The 27,907-nt window shown below is 47.5% G+C and overlaps 1 protein-coding gene across 1 annotated transcript in view; it reads right to left on the bottom strand.

The window, feature by feature from the left end:
* Window positions 1-296: 296 nt before the first annotated feature.
* The window catches only part of LOC139279775 (exostosin-1-like), a 310,837-nt gene continuing 283,226 nt past the window's right edge, over window positions 297-27,907 (bottom strand). Inside the window, exons 9-11 of the mRNA XM_070898984.1 lie at window positions 16,429-16,589; window positions 11,519-11,690; window positions 297-1,332 (exon numbers count right to left, since the gene is read on the bottom strand). Coding sequence (XP_070755085.1) covers window positions 1,147-1,332; window positions 11,519-11,690; window positions 16,429-16,589 — 519 coding nt within the window. The 3' untranslated portion in view covers window positions 297-1,146. The remainder of the gene's footprint in view (window positions 1,333-11,518; window positions 11,691-16,428; window positions 16,590-27,907) is intronic.

The raw sequence follows: 27,907 nt of genomic DNA, 5'->3' as shown, positions 1-27,907 counted from the left end.
ATGCAGCGAGTTGTATTGTGGAACACGCTGCCTGAAAGGGTGGTGGAAGCAGATTCAATAATAACTTTCAAAAGGGTGTATGATACATACTTGAAGGGGAAAATATTTGCAGAGCTGTGGGGAAAGAGCAGGGGGAGTGGAACTAATTGGATACCTCTTTCAAAGAGCTGGCACAGGCACCACGGACTGAATGGTCTCCTTCTGTGTTGTAAGACTCTAAGGTTGTTGTGTTCCTGAGGTAGATTGGAAAGGCCTGTGCTAAATTATTCAATGCAATGCAACATCATTGGACAAAATGTAATTTAATACAACATAATCCTGTGGGCAGCAACATGCATCTTTCATTTTGAACTGCATTATTTTTTTTTAAACTGTGAACAATTTGACGTTAAAACCAACTCACTGAACCTTCGTGTAAATTGGTTTGTGCTAGACAGGCCATGACAGGATCACAGCAGGAGAGCCACTTCCAGGTTTCTCTCTCTCTTCTTACACCACCTACATCCAACAACACGGGTCCAGAACCAGGACTCCTGCGGCTGGGAGTGTTAGTCAGGCCCTGGCGCTCACCCCTTGACATTGGTCGATTTTTACAGGTTTCTTAGGTCGGCAAGGAAAAGAATGAAATCTGGAAAATTGCCGGGCACGTGCACCCGGTTTCTTCATTTACCCCGGAGAACTCTCCCTCCGTAGCTAGATTGGATTATGGTCCTTTTGTGGAACAGGTCTACAAATAACAAACACGCAGACTTTCATAAAAAGTAGGTTATAATATAAGCAACCGAGAAGAACTGGTTCACTTTATTAGGATTAGCACAGTCTTGTGATGTGAACTCAACGTAGGACCAGTTCTGTGAGGGTTTGGGCCACCTCTCTGAGCCTCTTCCAAAACGATCTCAATTAAGAGATAGATCACATTTTTTTTTAGTGATTCCACTTGGATTGTGTTGTAGTAAATAACAGCGATTTAAAAAATAAAGTCAGTTGGCCTAATCTTTTAGGCTGTGCGGAAGATTGTCTCAAAGACTTAAGGAGAGTACGCAGAGCCTTGATCTGCTCTTGCCTTGTGTTCTTCTGCGAAGACCTTTGACCCTGTGATATCCCCTGGCCAGGCCTACAGCGGCTGACCATTCAGAGCCTTGGCCCTCACGGCCTCTCGATGTCACGGTACTTCTTCCGAAGGATGGAGACTTGATCCTTGAACAGGACGGGGTCAAGGCGGAGCTGTGATTGTACGAGGGGCATGGAGCCAAACCAGCTGGCAAATGTGTTAATGCAGTTCTGTCTCTGTGTGAAATGGTCTGGATTGGCCCAGTGAGTGCTCTTTGACCCCTGTGTGATCGGGAAAAATAAAGTATCCAAGTCAGAATCGGGAAGTCATGCAGTCAAACAAAAAACCTTCTGCTTTGTCACAAGGTTATACAACAACAACTTGCATTTATTTAAAGTCCAATTTTGAATCAAACAGTCTGAGTTTGGAGTGTCAGTAGGGTTGCCAACTCTCCAGGATTGGTCTGCAATCTCCAGGAATTACAGATTAATCTCCAGCACAAGGCACAGAACAAACCCAGGAGAAGGGGTGTTTTTCCCCCCCATTTTCTTTGAATACTTTTATTTAGTAGTTATTAAAAACATATTGGTAAATGGGAATATAGGCTGTTTTACTTGCTGGATGGAGGTGAGAGGTCATGCGATGAAATCTCCAGGAATATGCCCAACCAGCGTTGACAAGGGGGGTGGGGAGGTACGGGGAGGGGAGTGGGCAAGGGTAGGGGGTAGGGGCGTAATAGCTGCTTGGTACCTCACAGTGTTGGGAAATGAAACGGTTCAAGAAAACAGTCCATTTTCTGTATTTTGTGATTGGCTCGTATTTCACACATGCTTTAAAACATTTTTAAAACTGCTCACACCCTATTTGGCTTCGAACTGTTCAACCTGCCCCCTCGGACAATAGCACCAAGTCAGATACATTTGCTTCGAGAAGGACCTGTTTGATGGCAGATACAGAGTTTTCTGTTGTCACCATTTGCAAATATTGGTACACTCCCAGAAACCTTCCCCATGCCCCACAAATATTGGTAGACTCCCAGGGACCCACCTCTGTAAATATTGGTACACTTCCAGGGACCCTCCCCCATCCCCCGCAAATATTGGTAGACTCCCAGGGATCCCCCTGCCAATATTGGTACACTCTCACGGACTCCCCCACCCTTCGCAGCTATTGGTAGTCTCCCAGGGACTCCCCTCTGCAAATATCGGTGCACTCTCAGGGACCCCCCCCCCTGCAAATATTGGTACACTCCCAGGCACTCCTAACAAATATTAGCAGACCAGGGGATCCCAATTCGAACTTCCACAAGAGTAGGGGGGACAAACATGTAGCTGTGACTCCTCCCCAAAGATAATAAACAGGTAGAGTGCATCTTCTGACTCAATGAGCAACATGATAGGATGCCAATTAAAATATGGCAGGATATGGTGACCCACCGTGCCCGGCCAGCGTGGAGATGATGGGCACGATTGACTGGGGAATTACCCAAACAGATTGAACTGCTGTAAGTGATTGGGACTGATTTTACGTACATAATCTGTACTATGTAACCATCCTTCACTCACTGCATTTTGCTGGAGAAATCACCCTGCTTTTACTGGGTGATGTTGCTGCAGTTTCGGCCGTGAGTTCTGTTTTCTCCAGTTGGTTGGCTCTGTAGACCGTTTGATTCACCACTGGATCACATTAATTCTACCTTACCAAAAAAAAATTGCAGGTATTGGATATCTGAAACAAACACAGAAAATGCTGGAAACACTTCGCAGATCAGTCAGCATTAGTGGAATGGAGAGAACAGATGACTTCATAGGACAAATCTTGCTGGAAAAATAATGGAGTGTTAACGACCACATCATTAATGCTCAAATTGTTCAGGGGATTAAGAGATACGCCATGAATTACAAATCTCCAGAACTTGCTGGTTGATTTATGCTGCCCCCCCCCCGCCCTCCCCCCCCCCATTTGCTGCCGACAAATGGCACCTTGTCCTTAGCAACCCCGTTATTTATAAGAACTTGCTGGATTTGCACATTAAATGTCCATTAAACTCACCACGGACAGTTGGGCCTCATACTTAACAGCGAAAGTAGCCTTTTAACAATAATTATTAATGCAATGCCAATCAACTGCTCCGGCCCAGAAAGGGAACAACTGAAACCATGGAGTCTTATTCCTGCATGTAGTAAATTCTTCTTGGAGATTTAAAAAAAAAAATCAAATTTCTAAAATGTAATCTTTTTTTCTTACTTTTCCTTTCTGTCTCTCTCGCTCTCCCTCTATTTCTCTTTCTGTACCTGATTTGACTCTAATTCACCCGATTTCCTTCTCCGGCATTTCTCCATTTATTTTTCTCAATCCGTAAATCTCGTCGGTTAAGGAGATCGACTGCTGGTCCTGTCGTTCACTGAGGTCCCTGATGCCCCCGTTGCCCTCACCGCGCCGTTATCAGCTCGCACTTGTATGAATCGCGCAGCAGGGTGCGGGGGAAAAAACGTCTCACACCACAAGATGCCCCGCTCCAGCACGATTTGTCCCAGTGTTTTATTTTGAGATTTCTAGTTTCCCAGCAGAATCAAAGCAGTCCCGTGATTGTGATCCTGCAGAGCACCTACACTACCCTGCTACCCAATGTGGGAGAAACAATAGGCCTAATGGAACAGCAAACTATTCGAAACAGGTAGCATTTAAATAAAATTCTACAGGCCCGATATTGGTGGCCTTACCGCCCACTGCCACCTGCTGCTGCCGACTGCCACCGAGGTTTGCCTCCGGTTTCCTCTCTCTCCCAGTTTCCACTTGGGCTGGAGCGGGGTGGGAGGGGAGTACCACCAGGAAACCGCCCGCTGACATCCTCTGGCGGCCTTGTAGCACAAGTGGCCTTCCGCCCGCCGAGATGCCATGTTGGTGCGGGCGGGAGTCGGTGCCAGCAGGGGTAAGGACGCGCTGTGTGGAGGCTGGTCTAACCCCGACGGTAGGTATGAAGAACGGGGAAAAAAAAGGTTAGTGAACATATTTTAAAAAAAATTTTTACCGAATGGTGACTTACTGAAGGTGTTCTGTTGGTTTTTTTTTGTAATGCTTTTTATTTTCAGCTCTTCCACCCTCCCTGGGCCTGACTCCATCCTCGGCGGCACTTGGACGGCAAGAGCCTTTGCTGCCGAGATTGAGAGCTCCCGCCCGCTGCCACCCAGATTGACGGCATAACCCGTTATTTTGCCGCCTGTTGATACTGCCACCTCTTTTAGAGGCATCTTCCTGGCAAAGTACCGCCCGGTCTCTCGGCGGCCATCGGCAGTACTTTGGGCGGGCCTTGGCCCTCACCAACTTCGGGCCCTATGTCTCTGGGCAACGACATGACAGAAAACTATTTGTCCTGTTGAATAAATTCCACCATACGGGTCCAAGCAGTTAATGCTCAGGGCACAGGTTTTTGGAATTCATTTACTTTAGTCATTACTAGAATTACAGCCCCTAAATTATTCAGCAAGAGTTAATCAATAATATATCAACAACAAGGGATGGTAGCATGATTACTAAACCTTCCGTCCACAGTGGGCACATCATTGATCGCCCGGTGTCAGTGTTAGTTCAACCCATGAATGATGGTGTCTAAATCTCACAGGTCTGCCTACCCAATCGAACCAGAAATCAATCCAGCTTCCAACTATGCAGGGAATAGAATGAATGAGCAAGTACCGTCTTGAAAACTGATTCCATGCACTTGGTCTCAACAAACAGAGGAGGCTACTGGTGAAATGCTAACCCCTTAAAATGGCAATGCTGAGTTATCGCTCGTACTGCTAGACAGGATACAAGAGCAAGCTTGTCTGGGAATGTAGGCCCTTCTCACACCTCTCAACCTTCATTCTCCATTGCAATTTTTCCTGTTGAATTAGTGCTTTTGGCTTTGGGATCTTTTACCTGAGAAGGCAGGCAGGGCTTCGGTTTAACATCTGATACAAAAGACGGCACCTCAGCCTAGATTGGAGTGTCAGCCTAGATTGGAGTAGGACTTGAACCCACAATCCACTGACTCCAAGGTGAGCTACCCATTGATCAAAGGCTGACATCCAGATCTTTTGCTCGATAAAGGCTGTGAGTCAAGCCACGTTCCCATCTTTTCTGGGCTTGGCTGTCCAGCTGGAGATCTGAATGGAAAACGAGGCAGGAGGACAGCAAAGCACAGGGAATCTTGGGCAGTGTTTTTAAAAATAAATGCATTCTCGGGTTGTGGGGGGGGGGAGGGGTCACATGCAAGGCCGGCATTTATTGCCCATTCCCTAGTTGCCCTGAGAAGGTGGTGTGCTTTCTTGCTAAACCACGGCAGTCCCTATCTCTGTAACCTTCTCCAGCCCTACAACCCTCCGAGATCTCTGCACACCTCCAATTCTGACCTCTTGCGCATCCCTGATTTTCATCGCTCAACCATTGGTGGATGTGCCTTCAGCTGCCTAGGCCCAAAGCTCTGGAATTCCCTCCCTAAACCTCTCCTACTTTAAATCGCTCCTTAAAACCTACCTCTTTGACCAAACTTTTGGTCATTTTTCCTTATGTGGCGTGGTGTCAAATTTTGATTGATAATCACCCCCGTGAACGTTTTCACTATGTTAACGGCGCTGTATAAATGCAAGTTGTTTTCATTTTAATAGTGAAGGTGCTCCCACAACAGTTGTTAGATATTCCTTGTAACGGTTTGATACAACTGTTAGATCAGAGGGCAGTTAAGAGCCAACCATGTTAGTGTGGGACAGGAGTCACATATAGGCCTGACTGGGTAAGGGCAGCAGGTTTCCTTCCCTGAAGGACAATAGTGAACCGGTTGGGTTTTTATGACCGTCAATCAATTTTTTTAATATCCCGACTTTATTTCTATATTAAATTCTAATTCTCCAACAACCATGGTGGGATTTGAACTCACTTACTCGGATTACTTGACCAGCAGCTTAACCACTACACCACCATACCCCTAACAAATGTGAAAGGGAGGGAGACCCTGGTGATCCGTAAAATCGATCCCAATGCCAGGAAAACATCTGGAAAAGTCCTTGGGTTAATCCTGTGGGAAAGTTTGTAACGTGTCTCGATACACAGTTCAAGACAGCTCACTAAAAGCAGTGTCGACATCTGGGTGCCATCTGTCCCGTTTATATAACAGCGCTGACTCTGAGGGACACCCTTGTCTTTGAACGAGGGTGTATAAATGCTTCTGGAATTGGGGGTGGGGGGTGGGGGTGGAAGTAGGTAAAGTAAGAAAGAACTTGCATTCATATAGCGCCCTTCACAAACTCAGGACGTCCCTAAAGCTTTACAGCCAATGAAGTACTTATTTTGAAGTGTAGTCGCTGTAGGAAATGGTAAGGGAATGGTAGCACAGTGGTAATGTTGCTGGACTAATAATCCAGAGACGCGAGTTCAAATCCCACCAAGGCAGCTGGGGACTTTAAATTCAGGTCATTAAATAAATAAATGCTAGTATCAATAATGGTAACCATGAAATTTCTGGATTGTCATATAAACCCATCTGGTTCACTAATGTCCTTTAGGGAAGAAAATCCTTACCTGGTCTGGCCTATATGTGACTCCAGATTCTCAGCAACGTGATTGACTCTTAACTGCCCTATGAAATGCCATTCAAGGGCAATTAGAGATGGGCAATAAATGCTGGCCTTGCCAGTGAAGCCCACATCCCGTGAACGAACAAAAAAAAAGCCAATTTGCGCACAGCAAGCTCCCACAAACGGCAATGTGATAATGACAAGATTATCTGTTTTAGTGAGGTTGATTGAGGGATAAATATTGGCCAGGCCACCGGACAGAACTCCCCTGATCTTCTTCGAAATAATTCGTGGAATCTTTTACATCCACTTGAGAAGACAGCTGGGGCCTCGGTTTAACGTCTCATCTGAATGCCGGCACCTCCGACTGTGCAGCACTCCCTCAGTACAGCACGTGATTGTTAGTTTAGATTTTTGTGCTCAAGTTCCTGAAATAGACCTTCTGACTCAGAGGTGAAAGTGCTACCCACTGAGCCACGGCTGACACTACAAACTGTACAGGAGCCCCGAGCTCCTGGGAGCGGGAGTGGGGGGAGGGGTATGTAACTTCGCCAGGAATCCGTGATGAAACCCCATTTCCGCAACACATCTAACAACGACGGGGTGACGGATCGGGACCTGCCAGGAAATTCCTGTGCTGCGGCTCATCCTTCCCTCCTCCGATAGGTCTTCTCCCGATCGGCACAGGCTTTGTCCCAACGAGGAATTTCAGAGCTCAGTGCCTAGGCAGCTGAAGGTACGGCCGCTAATGGTGGAGTGATGGAAATCAGGGATGTGCTAGAAGCCAGAATTGGAGGAGCGCAGAGATCTCGGAGGGTTTTAGGACTGGAGGGCATTACAGTGATAGGGAGGTGCGATGCCATGGAGAGTTTGAAATTCAAGGTGTTGCCAGACCGGGAGCCAATGTAGGTCAGCGAGCACAGGGGCAACATCCCCAGCATCGAAACACTGACCACACTCGACCAGCTCCGTTAGGTGGGCCGCATTGTTTGCATGCCTGACTCAAGACTCCCAAAGCAAGCCCTCTACTCGGAACTCCTACACAGCAAACGAGCCCCAGGTGGATAGAGGAAACGTTTCAAGGACACCCTCAAAGCCTCCTTGATAAAATGCAACATCCCCACTGACACCTGAGAGTCCCTGGCCAAAGACCGTTCTAAGTGTAGGAAGAGCATCCGGGAGGGCGCTGAGCATCTCGAGTCTCGTCGCCGAGAGCATGCGGAAAACAAGTGCAGGCAGCGGAAGGAGCGTGCGGCAATCAGACTCCCCACCCACCCTTTCCTTCAACCACTGTCTGTCCCACCTGTAATTCCTGCATTGGGCTGTTCAGTCACCTAAGAACTCACTTTTAGAGTGGAAGCAAGTCTTCCTCGATTTTCAGGGACTGCCTATGATGAATGGGTGAACTGGACTTGGTACGAGTTATGACACCGGCAGCAGAGTTTTAGATGAGCTCAAGTTCAAGGAATGTGGAAGGTGGGAGTCTGACTATTGGAATAGTCAAGTCTAGAGGTAACAAAGTTTCTCATTGCTTCTATCAACCCAATCATCGAGGGAACTTAATGTGTGTGGTTTTTTTAAATATATATATATATATATAAACTGGTTTCTGGAGCAAAGGACAACGTTAAAATCAATTACTTGAAATGATACACTAATGGGAGTGCTGCTAACAACTGAATGTAAAAGGATCATATATTATTTAAAGTGCTTTAATTAAGAATTGCATGCAGCACGCATAATTAAATCGAACAGGACATAAATATTACAAATTGATAATTTTTCACAAGTCGCATACAGAACTGCTGACGCCAGCAGACCATTCGTGGTCCAACTCATGTTATCAGGATCACAGCTCATTAATTGCGAGTGATTATTGATCACAGCAAACAGGCAGCTGGTAGACTTATCACTGCAAGATTACCGTGAAGCTATCATTATTCTGCGATGGAATCACGGAACCAATGCTAATTGCTGCTGTGTTCCTTGTAATGATATCTGTCTGACATCCTGTCTAGCCATTTGGCTCCAGCCCAGCATTCCCACCTCCCCCCCCTTTCACAGTGTCACTGAGCTCGGGTTTCATGTTGGTAATCAGGTGACGACATAATATGGCTGCACCCAAGGGTGCCTTTAACTGACACTTTTTTTTTTAACTATCCTTCTTCCAATCATGAGGAGAGATTACATAAAGTAGGCTTGTATTCCCTGGAATATAGAAGGTTAAGGAGTGATTGTATTGAGGTTTTTAGGATTTTGAAAGGAATTGATCGGGTAGATAAAGAGAACATGTTCCGTTGGTGAGTCTAGGTCAAAGGGGCATAACCTTAAAATTAGAGCCAGCCCATTCAGGGGAGAAGTTAAGAAACACTTCCTCATGCAAAGGGTGATAGAAGTGTGGAATCTCTCCCAGGAAAAGCAGTAGATGCTAACTCAATTAATCATTTTAAATCTGAGATCGATAGTTTAAAAATCTAAAAATGGATAGATTTTTACTAGACAAGGGTATTAAGGGATATGGTGCAATGGGAGGTGGATGGAGTTCGGATACAGAACAGCCATGATCTCATTGAATGGCAGGACAGGTTCGAGGGGCTGAATGGCATCCTCCTGTCCATATGTCCCCCCTTTTTCTCCTCTGCTGACTCTTTGAGCTCTGGTAGCCCTCCATTACCTCATCCTTTACTTATGCGCCAGCCTAGTCGTTAAAGAGCTAGCTCCACACTTCCAATGGCAAAGGCACACTCGAAGGGATCACAAGTCAGAGATAAGGCTGCAACATAACAGCCCCAGGCCTCCAGTTCCACGACCCAGGACACCAGGCCCACGACCCAGGGCTCCAGGCCCACAACCCATATCCACGACCTAGGGCACCATTCCCATGACCCAGGCCCATTAGCCAGGGCTCCAGGCCTACGACCCACGACTTAGGGCACCAGACCCACGACCCAGGCCTACGACCCAGGCCACCAGGCCCAAGTCCCTCGACCCAGCCCCACGACCCAGGGCACCAGCCCCACAAACCAGGCCCACGATCCAGGGCACCATTCCCACGACCCAGGCCCACGACCCAGGACTCCAGGCCCACGATCCAGGGCACTAGGCCCACGACCCAGCTGCACGACCCAGGGCACCAGGCCCATGACCCAGATCCACGACTCAGCCCCACGACCCAGGGTACCATTCCCACGACCCAGGCCCACGATCCAGGGCACCATTCCCACGACCCAGGCCCACGACCCAGGGCTCCAGGCCCACGACCCAGGCCCACGATCCAGGGCACTAGGCCCACGACCCAGGGCTCCAGGCCCACGACCCAGGGCACCAGGCCCACGACCCAGGGTACCAGGCCCACGACCCAGGGCACCAGGCCCACGACCCAGGGCACCAAGCCCATGACCCAGGGCACCAGGCCCACGACCCCAGGCCCAGGCCCCAGCCCCTTGACCCAGGGCACCAGATCCACGACCCAGGGCACCAGACCCAGGGCACCAGGCCCAGGCCCACGACCCAGTCCCATGACCCAGGGCACCAGGCCCACGACCCAGGGCACCAGGGCCATGACCCAGGCCCATGACCTCAGGCACCAGGGCCACGACCCAGGCCCACGACCCAGGGCTCCGGCCCCACGACCCAGGAGCTGAACCTGGAACCCAGTCTGTACAGTTCAGTTTACTGGGCAGTCAATTATTCACTAATCCACTGGGCAATGTATTATCATAGACTCTTACAACACAGAATGACGCCATTCGGCCTGTGCCTGTGCCAGCTCTTTGAAAGCTATCCAATTAGTCCCATTCCCCTGCTCTTTCCCCAATCGCCCTGCTGTTTTCTCTCCTTCAAGCATTTATCCAATTTCCCTTTTGAAAGTTACTATTGAATCTGCTTCCCCCATCATTTTAGGCAGCGCATTTCAAATCATAATAAGTCACTACGTAAAAAGAATTCTCATCTACCCTCTGGTTCTTTTGCCAATCACCTTAATTCTGTGTCCTCTGGTTACCGATCCTTTCTGCCACTTGAAAAACTTTCTCCTTATTTACTCTATCAAAACTCTTTATGATTCTGAATGCCTCTATTAAATCTCCTCGTAACCTTCTCTGCTCTAAGGAGACACAGCCCAGCTTCTCCAGTCTCTCCATATAACTGAGGTCCCTCAGCCCTGGTGCCATTCCTTCGTAAATTCGGAAACCAAACGCTGATTCAAAAGGTTCATTTATACTGAACTTTAAAAAAACATTGGAATGAGTAATGGGATGGGAGGCTTAGAATAAATTATTTTGGAACATTTTAGGAACAGCCTCTGTCTATATAATATCTGATAAACGAGGGACAAAATCACTCTCAAATGATTTTAATGGCTCTTTGAATTATTTTGGAACTGTTCCAGCGCGCCTTTTAAAGATATACTCAGAGGCATATTTTTACCCGGGCTCCAAAGGGTTAGATTATGAGGAGAGATTACATAGACTAGGCTTGTGTCAGAATTAAACACACTACTCCCGCTGGGTACTGACCCTTCCTCCCAGTGGAAACAGTTTCTCCTCAATAAAACCCTTCTGATCCAATTTTAAAGCTATGTTCTAGGAACACCCATGGAGCAAATATCCTATGAATGGGGTGGCCACTACGTAGCCCCTTTGTGTCTCCTCCATTCCCAGCACTCTCCATTGGGGTAATGATGTTATGTATGCAACACCTTGTAACCAGCATTCTACCGCCACCAGAGGGCGCATCTGCTGGAGTCCCAAGGGATCCCAGCATCCCTTGGGAGCACTGTATATAAGCAGGCCTCCCATGCTGTGCCAGCATTCTGGAGTCAGAATAAAGAGACTATGGTCACACTTGCTCAAGTCTACAGTACTCAGTCACATTGCTTTATTTGAGACATAACAAAAATAACTTGACACACCTGTTGCATCAGTGTCTCTTTATACTGTTTCTTCTGCGTGACTTTGATTGAGGGAAGTTTGGTGACTGCTGACACCAGGAAATTCATCAGGATGTCTTCGCAGTTGGCGGTCTGGTCTATGAGTGCGTGAAGACTCGCTGGCAGGTAATGTGTAAACAGGTGATGGTAATATCTATGAAAATACAAAAAACAAGCTCAGGGAACCTCGACAGCAATCAAACTAAGCGTTTTCTGTGCAGTTCCCCTGATGCACCAGTTGGAAATGCACCAGTCACTGTGTGGTATCGAGTTATACAAAACAGTGAGGCCCCACGTTCGATTCCTGATCTGTGCTGAGTTAGATGATCATGGCAAGGCCATGTTGGAGTAAAACTTTAGCCTCCGAGTCAGAAGGTTGTGAGTTCAAGTTCCACTCGAGACTTGAGCACAGAAATCTAGGCTAACACTCCCAGTGCAGTACCGAGGGAGCAGCACTGTCAGAGGTGCTGTCTTTCAGATGAGACGTTAAACCGAGGCCCCCCCCCCCACCTGCCCCCATGGGTGGATGTAAAAATCCCATTGCATTATTCTGAAGAAGTGCAGAGGAGTTACCCCCATGTCCTGGCCAATATATATCCCTCAAACAATATCAGTAAAACAGGTTACCTGACCATTACCGGTGCAGCGCCTAAAATCCGGAACCCTCGGATGTTCCGGACTTTCGATTTGCTTCCTGATGTCATGAATCCGGAAACATTCGAGCTCAGGTTCGGGTATTTCTGGATTTCGGAACGTCAGAAAGGGGCGGGGGGGTTGTGTTCCCTGCCAAGGAGCTGTTCGGGCTGTCTGGGGTCCGCCGAGGAGGAGGTCGTTGGGCGGGGCCCCGCTGAGGTGGTCGTCGGGCAGGCCACTGAGGAGGCCCCAAGGTAAGGGCAGCAGCGGCGAGACGAGCAGGGCGAGGCAAGGCCCGAGGTCGGGCAGCGGCGGGGCTCCGAGGTCGGCGGGTCCGGATTCCAGAATATTTTACGGATTCCGGACAACCCTGCCACCAATCGTTCCTGGTTCCGGAACATTCCGGATTCACGACACTGCACCTGTAGCATATTGCAGTCATTTATTATTTTTCTCTCTGTATTTGCTCGAGTAGGCCACTTCCATGTGTACACGCCCAACCTGCGCACAGTTCTGGTCTCCATATTACAAAGAAAGATATAGAGGCACTGGAGAAAGTGCACAAAAGATTTACAAGGGTGATACCAGAACTCAGAGGTGATCACTATAAGGAAAGACTGAAGCGGCAGGGGCTCTTTTGTCTAGAAAAGAGAAGGCTGAGGGATAACCAAATGGAGATCTTTAAAATAATGAAGGAGTTCGATAATGTAGTAGAGAAGGTGTTTCCACTTGTGTGGGGTGGGGGGTAAGAGGAGCCATAAATATAAGGTAGTCACTAATAAGGAATTCAGAAGAAACTTCTTTACTCAGAGAGTGGTTAGAATGTGGAACTCGCGACCACATGGCGTGGTTGAGGTGAATAGTGTAGATACATTTAAGGAGAAGCCAGATAAGTACATGAGGGAGAAAGGAGCAGAAGGATATGCTGACAGGGTGAGATGAAGAGGGTGGGAGGAGGCTCGTGTGCAGGATAAACACCGGCACAGGGATAAACACCAGCATAGATCAGCTTGGCCGACTGGTCTGTGTCTGTGCTGTACATTCTGTTTACTTCCAGTCAGAGACGAGTCAGACCAGCAGGCTGACATGGATGTTTACCCACTCCTGATGGCTCGGATATTAAAGGTAGGTACTAGGAAAAGGAAAGGCCCAGGTTCAACCCCAGGCCTGTGCTGAGTTAAATGCTCTCAGCCAGGGGTAGAGTGAAGCCGCAACAATTGGATACAGTTCTCGGGACAAGGAGGCAAAAATAAATCAGCCAGCGTTCCGTCGATGATCGGTGTAGAACCAGGGGGTGATGTCAGGAAGCACACCTTCACACAAAGGGTAGTGGACACCTGGAGCTCTCTGCCCCCAAAAACTGAGATTGATAAGATTCTTGTTATGGAACCAAAGCGGGTAAATGGAATTATGATACAGATCAGCTATGATCAAACCGAATGGCGGAACAGACTTGAGGGGCTGAACGGCCTACCCTTATTTCTATGACGTTCAAGGCACAGAACAAGGTCATTTTCCCTGCAGGACAGTGACCATGTGGAACAGCTCACTATAGCTGGGATTGATTCAGGGTCAATTGGCATTTTTAAAAGGAGGATTGGAAGGATAGAGAGATATTAACAGTACTGTTTGATTGCGTTTCCATGAGTCAGGGCGAGGGGGAGGGGTAGGAGAATTAATTCATTCATTCTTTGGATCCTCTTCCCGCTATCGTCACCTGGTGGGAGAACCGCAATGATTCCTCACTCAGGCCAGAGGTAAAATTGCAGTCGCGTCCCGATGACATCATCAGACCCCAATCTGCACATTTAAAGAAGGCGGGTGTCCTGGAAGCTTGGTCAGAACTGCAGATTAAAATGGAAGATGACGGGATCGAGGAGGGACATTAGCAGTTAGGTTACCCGAAGTGTCCGGGCAAGTCGGCTGGGTGATTTACGCACCAATGTCCCACTTTTCTGACCAGGCAGCAAGGTCATCGCCTGAAATGGGTGGTATTACAGTGGGTGGGTGGGGTTACAGTGGGTGGGTGGGGTTACAGTGGGTGGGTGGGGATACAGTGGGTGGGTGGTATTACAGTGGGTGGGTGGGGTTACAGTGGGGTTATGGTGGGTGGGTGGGGTTACAGTGGGTGGGTGGTATTACAGTGGGTGGGTGGGGTTACAGTGGGTGGGGTTACAGTGGGTGGGTGGGGATACAGTGGATGAGTGGTATTACAGTGGGTGGGTGGGGTTACAGTGGGTGGGTGGGGTTACGGTGGGTGGGTGGGGTTACAGTGGGTGGGTGGGGTTACAGTGGGTGGGTGCGGTTTGGGGGTACAGTGGGTGGGTGGGGTTACAGTGGGTGGGTGCAGTTTGGGGGTACAGTGGGTGGGTGGGGTTACAGTGGGGTGGGTGGGTTACAGTGGGGTGGGTGGGTTACAGTGGAGTGGGTGGGGTTACAGTGGAGTGGGTGAGGTTACAGTGGGGGGTGGGTGGAGTTACAGTGGGGTGGGTGGGTTACAGTGGGGTTCGAATCACCAGCATATCTGACCACTAAGGGGGGAGAGGTTGACACTAGGTTACACACATGTGCTGTTCCAGCAGCAATCGATCCTGTCATCTTTGGACCGGTTGCTAGAGACAGCATTGGAATTAAAAGCCCAGGAGACATTTAAGAAACAATGATATGCTGGAGTGAGGTGGGTGGGGTGCAGGGCTCTCTCATTGGATGAATTAAAATGTAGCAAATGATCTTCCTCTTGTAATCTTATCCTGGGGAGCGGGTCGAACTCATCCAGGGGCACTGAGGCCAACTGGGTGACCCTACACAGTTACAGCGAACTCAGCATTGGCTGCACAGTGAATATGTCTATTGTTTTTGTCAAAATATCCCTCCGTGCACACGCACACACATTGCCATTTTGCTGTCCTGTCCCCTTGTTAGCTTCTCACAATCATGGCAGATAACAGTCGTCACCAGCTCTGAGTCAGAAGGTCCTGGGTTCAAATCCCACTCCAGAGACTTGAGCCCACAATCTAGGCTGACACTCCCAGTGCAGTGCTGAGGGAGCGCTGTACTGTCGGCGATCTAATTGAATAGCAGAGCAATGCTGAATGGTCTACTCCAGTTGCTATGGTAGCGGCAGAGGCTGGGATTGAATATCCTGCTTATGAAAATGCATCAGAAGCCATTGGGCTGGATTTTCGCTTCTGCTCATTTCGGGGTGGAAATGGCGGCGGGGCGGTAAAGTTTGCACCCGGGAACAGTTTGCGCTTCAGTCAGCAAAATTCGGCAACTGGGCGCCGAGTGTGGGGCGGAGCGCTAAGGCAGGCGTTACACTCTCTTAGGGCACTAGGCTGGCTGAGCAAGCGAAAATCCCGAGCTAAACAGCTGGCCTCGGGGGAGAGGGCAAAAAAAAAACCTGAAAAAAAACCCACCAAAAACATTCCCAATAAATAACTCACGCCACCACAGTATAATCGCGAAACAAAATGAAATAGAAAACAATCACACTTACCTGCGGTCGGCATTACTTATCTCACGGCGGCCCCCAGGGCTCGGAACGCCTGCTTCCACAGTGGTACATCTTCCGGGTGGTAATGCTCCGTGCCCCATCGAAACCGGCAGCGAAAGTCCCAGCGGGGTGCTGGAAGCTAGCCGCCCGCCCGGAAGTGCTTACCACCGCCATTGTCGCCCCTCCAGGGCACTAACGGGCAGTTGAAGCCCGAAAATCCAGCCCAATATAACAATAATTACACCTTGTATAAGGGAATAAAGGGTTGTGGGGAGCAGGAGGGGAAGTGGAGCTGAGTCCAGGATCTGATTAGCCATGATCTTATTGAATGGCGGAGCAGGCTCGAGGGGCCATGTAGCCTACTCCTGCTCTTATTTCTTATATTATTATAAAAACTAAGGTGGAAACATAGACTTGTATTAGTAGAAAAGAGGCCTTCCGCATCTGATTTACATTCATTACAACATTTCTGGACACCTCAAACATTGGATAGCCTTACTCCAGAGATGAAAGCTGAATAAGCCCACATAGTCAACCCCAATGAGAATTGGTTGGAAATGAGCAAACATGAAACTCATTTTAGTGACTTCCTGATTCAGAGAGAGCCAACACTAGAGGGGGTGGAGGGGGGCATTGAGTGGTGGAGGGGTGGAAAGATGTCTTGTCCCGGAACCTAAAATCCTTCTGAGGTTTCCGAGTGTCTCACAGAAGCAATGAGCACGGCTTTTCTGTTCCTTAGGGGTTCATTGTATTGTTTTGTGCTTACCTGTGGTAAAATGCGGCTCCGGTTAAAACCATGGAATACTCATTGGTCCATTTTGACGTGTATCCCCATAATCCTTTGCTGCCATCCCAAAAATGACTGCGAGCTGGGTAACCCACGATCCGGTCAGGGAAGCTACACCACACGATAAAGGCAAAGTCAACCTAGAGAGGGAACAAAGGCAACGACTCATCAAGTTGTGTCTTTGAAGCAAGTTAATGGCTTTAACGTAGCTTTAGGGACATCAATAAACTTGCATTTTTTATTTTCCCTCTGACCTTCTCTCCTGAATGTACAGTTCCTCAGTTGCTAGCAGCTCATGCAAAAGTCCATTATTCACAAACGAGTTTTATCTCTAATTGTTTCATCGAGGAGACATCACAGTTGAGCCTATCACGCATGCACGCACATACACAGTCCAGTACAAGCAACTGGCTAACGCTCAGGAGCGGGAACCCTAGCTGATATTTCCCATCCCACATCCAGCTGTGCTGTGGCCATTTACAGTGCCCTTACTCCTGCCCCAGTTGAGATCTGCTAACACAATGCAGATTGGTGATGGAGCCTGGGATCTTCCTGGTTTGCACAGTTCAGTACCAAACACTGGCCAGTGTCTTTATCTACAAAGCCAAGACCCAAGTTGGAGTCACCCAATTCAATAAGAAAGATAGATAGGTTGGTCCTTGAGCAGAAACAAAGGTCAGAGAACGTAACAGAACTACGGTTTGATCATCCAGCACAGAAGGAGGCCATTCGGCTCATGCAGCCCGTGCCAGCTCTCTGCAAGAGTACTTCAGCTAGTCCCACTGCCCCGCCCATTCCCTGTAGCCCTGCAAGTTCTTCCCTTCAGGTACTTATCCAATTCCTTTTCGTGATTGAGAATGCCCCCACCACCCTTTCAGGCAGTGCATTCCAGATCATAACCACTCGCTGCATAAAATAGTTTTTTCTGATGTTGCCGTTGGGTCTTTTGCCAATCACCTTAAATCTGTGCCTTCTGCCAATGGGAACAGTTTCTCTCTATCTACTCTATCTAGACCCCTCGTGATTTTGAACATCTCTATCAAATCTACTCTCACTCTTCTCTTATCTAAGGAAAACAAACTCAGCTTCTCCAGTCTATCCATGTAACTGAAGTCCCTCATCTCTGGAATCATTCTTGTAAATCTTTTCTGTACCCTCTCTAAGACCTTCACATCCTTCCTAAAGTGCTGTGCCCAGAATTGGACATAATACTCCAGTTGAGGCAGAGCCAGTGTTTTATTAAGGTTCATCATAATTTCCCGCTTTTGTACTCTGTACCTCTATTCATGAAGCCCATAAAACAGCCCCTTTAAGGTAGTAAAGCATCCCAAGGTGCTTTACAGAAGGGATTATCAAAATCTCACACCAAACCAAATGACCAAAAGCTTGGTCAAAGAGGTATGTTTTAAGGAGCATCTTAAAGCAGGAGAGAGTGGTGGCGAGGCAAAGAGATTGCAGGAAGGAATTTCTGAGGTCAGGGCCTAGGCAGCTGAAGGCATGACCACCAATGATGTAACGATGAAAATTGGGGATGCGCGAGAGGCCAGAATTGGAGGAATGCAGAGATCCCAGAGGGTTGTGGGGCTGGAGGAGATTACAGAGATAGGGAGCGGCAAGGCCTTGGAGGGTTTTGAAAGCAAGGAGGGGAATTTTAAAATCAAGGCATTGCTGGATCGGGAGCCAATGTTGGTCAGCGAGCGCAGGGGTGATGGGTGAACGGGACTTGTTGTGAGTCATGGTATAGGCAGAATGGTGAGGTGGGTACATTAGGCGAGGTTTCGAAAGTTCACCAATACTCATGGAATCCGGCTCAGTGTGGCCGATTATTTATCAAATTGGCTACCTACCGAAAAGTTCAGTAGCCCAAGTCAAAATACCATGACGTACATTTTTATAGACCCTGTGGGACTGAAATTTACCTTCGCTCGAAATGGGTCGCGCCTTCAGCTCCAATCATTTTTTTCCCGCTGGGTGGGATGAGGTCGACTCTTTAGGTAAAATCAGCTCTTTGTCGTTTTTTTTTCCGGTGAACTGGAAGTCGGTCATAATGGGGGCAGAAGTGGGGTGGTAAGTCCTGTCGAGGGGCGGAAGTGGAGGCGGGACCGAGTCTCCGCCGCTGTCAGTCAGCAGTGAAGTAGAGATGACACCCTCAAAGCCTCACTGATAAAATGCAACATCCCCACCGACACCTGGCCAAAGACCACACTGAGTGGAGGAAGAGCATCCGGGAGGGCGCTGAGCACCTTGAGTCTCGTCGCTGAGAGCATGCAGAAAACAAGCGCAGGCAGCGGAAGGAGCGTGCGGCAAACCAAACTCCCCACCCACCCTTTCCTTGTCCACCACTGTCTATCCCACCCGTGACAGAGTCTGTAATTCCCATATGGGACTGTTCAGTCACCTGAGAACTCACTTTTAGAGTGGAAACAAGTCTTCCTTGATTTCGAGGGACTGCCTATGATGATGATGATGAGAGATGATGTCACGAAGCGTGTGCGTCACCACGCTCTCCCCTTCACTTAAAGAGGAGAGCCTTCGGCATTTAGAAACTTCGGTCCACTGGGCCACCAGGGAGGGTTTTGGCTGGGCCAGCGGCCCGGCACACAAGAGGGGGTATCAGGCTGCCTGTTGGTGGCCCGGCCAAACCTATGGCCATAATTGACAGCCCGACCTGGCAGTCAGCCAGCAAAAAAAAACATGGTGACCACGGCAGTGCGCCCTCCCCTTGAAGAGCTGCCATGGCTCACAGAGTGAAAGCAAGGTGCACCGACAGAAAAAGCTGTCAGGGGCACTGCACGTCGGCTTATAGATTTTTGGACCGAAATTTTGCAGGTGTGATGCAGGTGCGGGAGATCTGCGGTGCGCCCTTTGACGACACACTTAGGATGGTTGGCAGCAGCAGGCAGAAGTGGGGACCGGCGTAATAATCCCTGAGGTGAATTTCGCTGGCTGCGGCCATTGGACCGGAAATTGGCAACCGATCGACTCTGCCGCCTGGCCGCCGATTTCTGGAGGTTAATGGCCTTTTTGGGGAGCTGAATTTCAGTCCCCATGCCTCTTAACGGAGCCTTATTCACATCCAGCGCATGTTGAAAAGTCGTGGATGGCTTAGCTATCCTATTCTGATACAATGATTGCAATTGAGACACCAGCAATGGTGTGGTGTCTCGCAAAAGTTACCCTCACCAATCATTTGCCCCAATGGTTCTGCCAGTTGTAAAATCCATGGCATGTTTGAACAGGTTCCTGCTCGGACTGTTAACTCATCTACAGTTTGAAGAATATCTGAAAATGGTTTGACTTTGTTGCCCCAGTTCAACAGAGCCTAGGTCACCCAAAGTGGAATACTATTCCCAATTGATTCAGTTCATCGTACTAAATTTCACATTGAACTAGACACAGATATTTCAATTTGATTGACCAAATTGCAAAGGCAAACTGTTGAAGCAAAAGCTTAGTGGAGTGTCGTAGCAGATAATTGCAGTCTCCACGGGATTAAAAATGTAAATGTTGGAAGAAAGTCAGCCGTGCGCATCAACCTGCCTGACTTTCTGATATTTGCTCAGGCAATCCAATACGGCTGGTCACAGACACAAGAAACTCTCCCCTAGACATTGCACCACTGGAGTGCAGCACTGAAGGAGCGCGGCACTGTCGGAGGTGCCGTCTTTAGGATGAGACATTAAACCAAGGCCCCGTCTGTCCTCTCAGGCACTATTTCGAAGAAAAGCAGGGGAGTTCTCCCTGGTGTCCTGGTCAATATTTATCCCTCAACCAACATCACTAAAAAAACAGATTATGTGGTTATTATCTTATTGTGGGAGCTTGCTTTGCATAAATTGGCTGTTTGTATTTCCTTCAAGCGTTTTGGGACATTGAGGTGGTGAAAGGCGCTATATAAATGCACTTACTTTCTTTCTTTAGTGGAAGTACTATGGGCTGTTTCTGAGAGCTGTGTTACGACACTATTATAAATTGAAGTGCTTCCTTTGCGGGCTACCAGGCTACTGTGAAATTCTATACCATCAATGTTGGCCATAACATGGTCTTCTGGCAATTAAATTCTAAATACCTGGCAGCTAAAGCTTTCTATCATCAAGGTCATGGGTTCAATTCCCACTGCAGGGACTTGGGCACATAACGTGGGGTACCGTGAGGTGGTGAAAGGGGCTATGTAAATCTAATTTTTTCTTTGTTACATAGAAGGAAAACAGAAGCTATTCTCCAGTTCCACACACATTAACCTTTTTTGGAAGGGCAGTTTATTTTTTTTTGATTCGCTGCACAATTCGGAGATGACAAATGCTGATGGCATTGTGCTTTGATACGAAGTAGATTAATATTAATAAGGCTGACCATCTCATTCACTGTTGAATGAAGCATGTAAAAACACATCTCATACTTGGTCCCGCAGTGTCAGGGTGCTACTTTATCTTTTCCGCTTATCTGGTTGGCCAACCACTCAATCATTTCTGTCTTGGGGCAAGCACTGACACTTATGAAAAACAACTGAACAATGGGTAATAATGGCTGTTCTTCGCTGGAGGGGAGCATTCAATTGGAATGCTGATCTTTCCAGCCTCTGTAGTTACTCTAAAAGAAAGAAAGACTTAGCTATATATAGCGCCTTTCACGACCACCAGATGTCTCAAAGCGCTTTACAGCCCATGAAGTACTTTTGGAGTATAGTCACTGTGGTAATGTGGGAAACGCGGCAGCCAATTTGCACACAGCAAGCTCCCACAAACAGCAAAAACAGTGATAATGACCAGATAATCTGTATTTTTGTTATGTTAATTCAGGGATAAATATTAGCCAGGACACCGGGGATAACTCCCCTGCTCTTCTTCGAAATCGTGCCAGAGGATCTTTTACTTCCACCTGAGAGCAGACAGGGCCTCGGCTTAATGTCTCATCCAGAAGACAGAACCAAGGATCACAGTCTAAGGATAAGGGGTAGGCCATTTAGGACCGGGACAAGGAGAAACTTCTTCACTCAGAGAATTGTGAACCTGTGGAATTCTCTACAACAGAAAGTTGTTGAGGCCAGTTCGTTAGATATATTCAAAAGGGAGTTAGATGTGGCCCTTACGGCTAAAGGGATCAAGGGGTATGGAGAGAAGGCAGGAATGAGGTACTGAAGTTGTATGATAAGCCATGATCATATTGAATGGTGGTGCAGGCTCGAAGGACCGAATGGCCTACTCCTGCACCTATTTTCTATGTTACCTCCGACAGTGCAGCACTCCCTCAGCACTAGATTTATTTGTGCTCAAGACTCTGGAGTGGGACTTGAACCCACAACCTCAGAGGCGAGAGTGCTGCCCACTGAGCCACAGCTGCCACTCTAATGCAGTGTTACTAATGTTTTGTCACAAGGACCACAACCCCAAACAGTGGCTTGCTCAAGGATCATTCTCAGAAATGCCACAACATGATGCGAATCTGTACATTCAGTTCATAGAATCATAGAATGGTTATAGCACAGAAGGAGGCCATTCGGCCCATCGAGCCCGTGCCGGCTGCTGCAAGAGCACCTCAGTTAGTCCCACTTCCCCGCCCTTTCCCCATAGCCCTGACATTTTTTTTCCTTCATTAAATCATTGGGCCTTAATAACATACAGCCTAGGAGCGAGAGAGAGACAAAGAAAGAGAGACAGAAAGAAAGGGAGACAGAAAGGAAGGAAGACAGAAAGAGAGAGAAAGATGCAGACAGAAATAAAGAGAAAGAAAGAGATGGTAAAAAGAGTCAGAAATAAAGAGAGACAGAAAGAGACAGAAAAGAGAGAGAGCGACAGAGACAGAAAGGGAGAAAGAGAAAGCAAAAAGAAAGTGAGAGACGGAAAGAAAAAGAAAAAAAAAGAGACACAAAGAACCCAAGAAAGAGAACGAGAAACAAAAAGAAAAAGAAGAAAAGAAAGAGACAGAATGAGTGAGACTGAAAAAGAGAAAAAAGAGACAGAAAGATAGCGAGAGAGTCAGAAAGGGAGAGAGACAGAAAGAAAGAAAAAAGAGAGAAACAGAAAGAAGGAAGGAAAGGAAGGAAGGAAAAAGTTCTTCACTCCATAAGAACACAAGAAAAAGCTAAATACTCCTAAAGCCCTGCCTCTTGCAATAGGTCAAACTCTAATCCTGTTTTTTCAATACGTTTCTCAACTCCTTTCCTCTTCAGAAATGCACCAAGCTGTATCTTGAACCCATTTACAGGCTTGAGTGGAGCATGAATGCCGGCATGGACTGGTTGGGCCGAATGGCCTGTTTCTGTGCTGTAGGTCGGAGTTTTCCAGCGGGTCGGGTGGGAAATTTGATTTTTTTTTAGAGCGGGTCGGCACCCAGCTGTCAACCCGCCGCAGTGCACCTTTGCCAACGTTGGGTCGGTCAGCGCTGGGCAGACCAGACAGGCAGCGGCGGGTGACTCAATTAATCTATTAACATCTAGGTGCAGATCATTAACAGGCTTTTAAAAATTTACCTTTTCACTTTAACTTCATGGCCACGGGAACCACAGCTGTCAACCTGAGGCGGGAGTTCAGTGGCCATTGCTCCAGCTGATTACTTGACAGCTTAAAATGTACAGTAAAAGCTCCCACCTGACAAGATCATCACTTTCCTCAGCCACAAGCTATTTCTCAGTCCATTTCCAGCACATTGGAAAATCTCTCACCACTTTCAGACTGCTTCGGTCATCTCTACTTCACCTGCCATTTATTCCATCAACATGGATGCCCTTTATACTGTCTCAGAATTCGACCACGATCAGCCCCAACACCAGCAGCACCAGGCACATAAGCATATGGAAGGAATCATGGGAGAACCTGGGTGCAGCCCAGTCATTGTCAGTGTTTGCAGCACTTCAATGCTGTAGAACACGGTCAGCACAAATGTTAAATGAAAGTTGGCCATGGTCCCTTTAAGGGAATCGGCTGATGACATGTCATGAATGATGTCACTAGACCCACTTCCTCTAATTGGACTGGGAAACACGCTGGACGGGCTTAGCATGCCTTATCAATGTAAAATCATTTTCCAGAGCGGGATGGAGGATGGAGCCATCAGTGGGGTCGGGACCCACCACCAACCTCGCTCGCCCCAGACCCACCGAGGTAAGGAAAATCTCGGCCATTTATTCTATGTAATACTATTCATGTCAATGTCTTTCCCTAATATCATTCCATAATTCTATTAGCCTTTCAGTGTCTGCCTTCCCTTCTTGTGGCCTACTTCCTCATTTTGACGCTTGACCACAGTTGACAAATTTTGCCCCGTGCAACTTTGTTAACTGATTTCATAAACATGAGGGGGATAAAATTTGGTGAGATAGCACCACCCGTTAGCATCCCACAGTGCCTGCCGTGAACCTCAGAGAAGGTTTAGCGGCGGTGCTGACAGTTTGCGCCGCGCTCGCTAGCCCCACCCACTCAGTGACGTCACTGAATGTGCAATGCCCCCGTAGCACTGCGGTCACGAACTTGACTGCTTCCGCTTGCCGTAGCGCCTAGTGCTTCTTCCGACAGGGAAAACAGTCGGTACGTCGATGATCCTGGGGCGGTAACGTCCAGAGAGCAAGGTAAGTGGTGAAATTGAATTTATTTAACTTCTATTTATTTATGGCTGCAGTGAGGAAGTGTGGGTGCAGGTCAGTGAAATTTTCAGTAAGATTTTTTTTCTCATCTTCAGGTGCCAGAATGCCAGCATCCTAGCAGTAAAAAATTGAGCAGGCCTCCTGTGCTACCAAGGAGGAGTGTGGAACGCTTCTCTTCGCACTCCACTCTTCTCTTTGGGCAAAATAACTGAATTTCGTACTTTGAGGCGTAGATACCGCCCGGTGCTAAAGTTAGCGGCCTCAATACACCCCGCAAACTTCAATTAGATCATCTCAAAGTCTCTTTTTCAAAAGAAAGCAAGCCCAACTTGCAAATCCTTAACCTTTCCTCATGATTGAAATTCCTGACATCATCTTTGCAGCTTGCCTCTGTCTCCTTTCAAGGGCAGTGAAATCCTTCTTGCAGTTACTTGACTAGAGCTGCACAGAAGACTCCAAATGTGGTCTGACCAACACGCCACACAGCAACAATACAACCTCTTTTGATTAGTACTCTATTCCTTTGCTATTGCAACCTAATACCTTATTTGTCCCTTTATACATTTAGCTAAACTTGATAGCTAAACAAGGATTGATAGAATGATTGACTTATCCATTATCCAAGATGGACCGCAGCAACTCGCCAAGGCTTCTTCGATAGCAACCTCCCAAACCCGCGACCTCCACCACCTAGAAGGGCACGGGCAGCAGGGAACACTACCACCCCCAAGTTCCCCTCCAAGTGACACACAATCCTTACTTGGAAATATATCCAAGGAACTTAAAGTAATTAGTATTAGTGAAGAAAAAGTACTGCAGAAACTAATGGAACTAAAAGCCGGCAAATCCCCAGAGCCTGATAGCCTGCATCCTAAGGTTCTAAAAGAGGTGGCTGCAGAGATAGCGGATGCATTGGTTGCGATCTTCAAAACTTCCCTAGATTTTGGAATGGTCCCAGTGGATTGGAAGTTAGAAAATGTAACACCTCTATTCAAAAAAGGAGGCAGAGAGAAAACGGAACTACCGGTCATTAGCCTGACATCAGTCATCGGGAAAATGCTGGAATCCATTATTAAGGAAGTGGTATCAGGGCACTTAGAAAATCATAATATGATTCGGTAGAGTCAACATAGTTTACTGAAAAGGAAATTGTGTTTGTCAAATCTATTAAGAGTTTTTTGTGGATGTACAAGCAGGGTAGATAAAAGGGAACCAGTGGATGTAGTGTATTTGGATTTTCAAAAAGGCATTGGATAAGGTGCAACACGAAAGGTTGTTACACAAGATAAAGGGTTGTAGGTGATATATTAGCATGATTAGAGATTGGTTAACAGACAGAACAGAGAGTAAGAATAAACTGATTTTTTCAGGTTGGCAGGCGAAAACGAATGGGGTGCCACAAGGATCAGTATTGGGACCTCATCTATTTACGATCTATATTAATAACCTAGCTGAAGCGACTGAGAGTATTCTATCCATGTTTGCTGATGATACAAAGCTAGGTGGGAAAGTACACTGCGAGGAGGAAACAAAGAGTTTGCAAAGGATAATAGACAGGTTAAGTGAGTGGGCAACAAGGTGGCAGATGGAGTATAATGGGGAAATGTGAGGTCATTCACTTTGGTAGGAAGAATAGAAAAACAGATGATTTTTTGAATGGTGAAAACTATTAAATGTTGGTGTTTAGATGGATTTGGGTATCTTTGTACACAAAACACAGAAAGTTAGCATGCAGGTACAGCAAGCAATTAGGAAGATGAATGGTATGTTGGCCATTATTGCAAAGGGATTGGAGTACAGGAGTACGGAAGTCTTGCTGCAGTTGTACTGGGCTTTGGTGACACCACACCTGGAGTACTGTGCGCAGTTTTGGTCTTTGTACCCAAAAAAGGATATACTTGCCTGAGAGGCGGTGTAGCAAAGGTTCACTAAATTTGTTATGTATCTGTAAAGCATGCACTCCCATATTCCGCCACCAGGGAGCGCATCCCCTGAAGTCCCAAGGGATCCCAGCATCCCTTGGGAGCATTGTATAAAGCCGGCCCCTTAGGCCTGTTACTCACTCTGGAGTGTCTTATTAAAGACTGAGGTCACTGTTACTTTAACCTCCCTGTGTGCAGTCTCATCTGTGTTAGGAACACAATAACTGGCGACGAGTATACGAATCCAACGCAAAGATGCAGCAAACTGTGGGCATCCTGGAGAAGTTCTTGGAGGGTGAGGACTGGGAAGCCGCTGTCGAACGGCTAGACCAGTACTTTGTAGCCAACGAGCTGGACGGAGAAGGAAGCGCTGCAAAAAGAGCGGTCCTCCTTACGGTCTGCGGGGCACCGACGGACAGTCTCATGAAGAATCTTCTGGCTCCGGTGAAACCCACAGATAAGTCGTATGCGGAGCTGTGTACACTGGTTCGGGAGCATCCGAGGGAGAGCGTGCTGAATTAACTGCGCAGATAGCAGTTAACGGATACGATGTGGTTGACATCACGGAGACATGGCTCCAGGGTGACCAAGGCTGGGAACTCAACATCCAAGGTATTCAACATTTAGGAAGGATAGACAGAAAGGAAAAGGAGGCTGGTTAAAGAGGAAATTAATGCAATTGTAAGGGAAGACATTAGCTTGGATGATGTGGAATCGGTATGGGTGGAGCTACAGAATACCAAAGGGCAGAAAACGCTAGTGGGACTTGTCTACAGACCATCAAACAGTAGTAGTGATGTTGGGGAGGGCATCAAACAGGAAATTAGGGGTGCATGCAATAAAGGTGCAGCAGTTTACATGGGTGACTTTAATATGCATATAGATTGGGCTAACCAAACTGGAAACAATACGGTGGAGGAGGATTTCCTGGAGTGCATAAGGGATGGTTTTCTAGACCAATATGTTGAGGAACCAACTAAGGGGGAGGCCATCTTAGACTGGATGTTGTGTAATGAGAGAGGATTAATTAGCAATCTCGTTATGCGAGGCCCCTTGGGGAAAAGTGACCATAATATGGTGGAATTCTACATTAGGATGGAGAATGAAACAGTTAAGTTAGAGACCATGGTCCAAAACTTAAAGAAGGGTAACTCTGAAGGTATGAGGTGTGAATTGGCTAGGATAGATTGGCGAATGATACTTAAGGGGTTGACAGTGGATGGGCAATGGCAGACATTTAGAGACCGCATGGATGAACTACAACAATTGTACATCCCTGTCTGGCGTAAAAATAAAAAAGGGAAGGTGGCTCAACCGTGGCTATCAAGGGAAATCAGGCATAGTATTAAAGCCAAGGAAGTGGCATACAAATTGGCCAGAAATAGCAGCGAACCCAGGGACTGGGAGAAATTTAGAACTCAGCAGAGGAGGACAAAGGGTTTGATTAGGGCAGATAAAATAGAGTACGAGAGGAAGCTTGCAGGGAACATTAAAATGGACTGCAAAAGCTTCTATAGATATGTAAAGAGAAAAAGGTTAGTAAAGACAAACGTAGGTCCCCTGCAGACAGAATCAGGGGAAGTCATAACTGGGAACAAATAAATGGCAGACCAATTGAACAAGTACTTTGGTTCGGTATTCACTAAGGAGGACACAAACAATCTTCCGGATATAAAAGGGGTCAGAGGGTCTAGTAAGAAGGAGGAACTGAGGGAAATCCTTATTAGTCGGGAAATTGTGTTGGGGAAATTGATGGGATTGAAGGCCGATAAATCCCCAGGGCCTGATGGTCTGCATCCCAGAGTACTTAAGGAGGTGGCCTTGGAAATAGCGGATGCATTGACAGTCATTTTCCAACATTCCATAGACTCTGGATCAGTTCCTATGGAGTGGAGGTTAGCCAATGTAACACCACTTTTTAAAAAAGGAGGGAGAGAGAAAACAGAGAATTATAGAC

The sequence above is a fragment of the Pristiophorus japonicus genome, chromosome 14 (genome assembly GCF_044704955.1).
Source record: "Pristiophorus japonicus isolate sPriJap1 chromosome 14, sPriJap1.hap1, whole genome shotgun sequence".
NCBI classification, from domain to species: domain Eukaryota; kingdom Metazoa; phylum Chordata; class Chondrichthyes; family Pristiophoridae; genus Pristiophorus; species Pristiophorus japonicus.
Note: the sequence above shows the minus strand (reverse complement) of the source record. Positions and strands in the feature narration are given on the sequence as shown.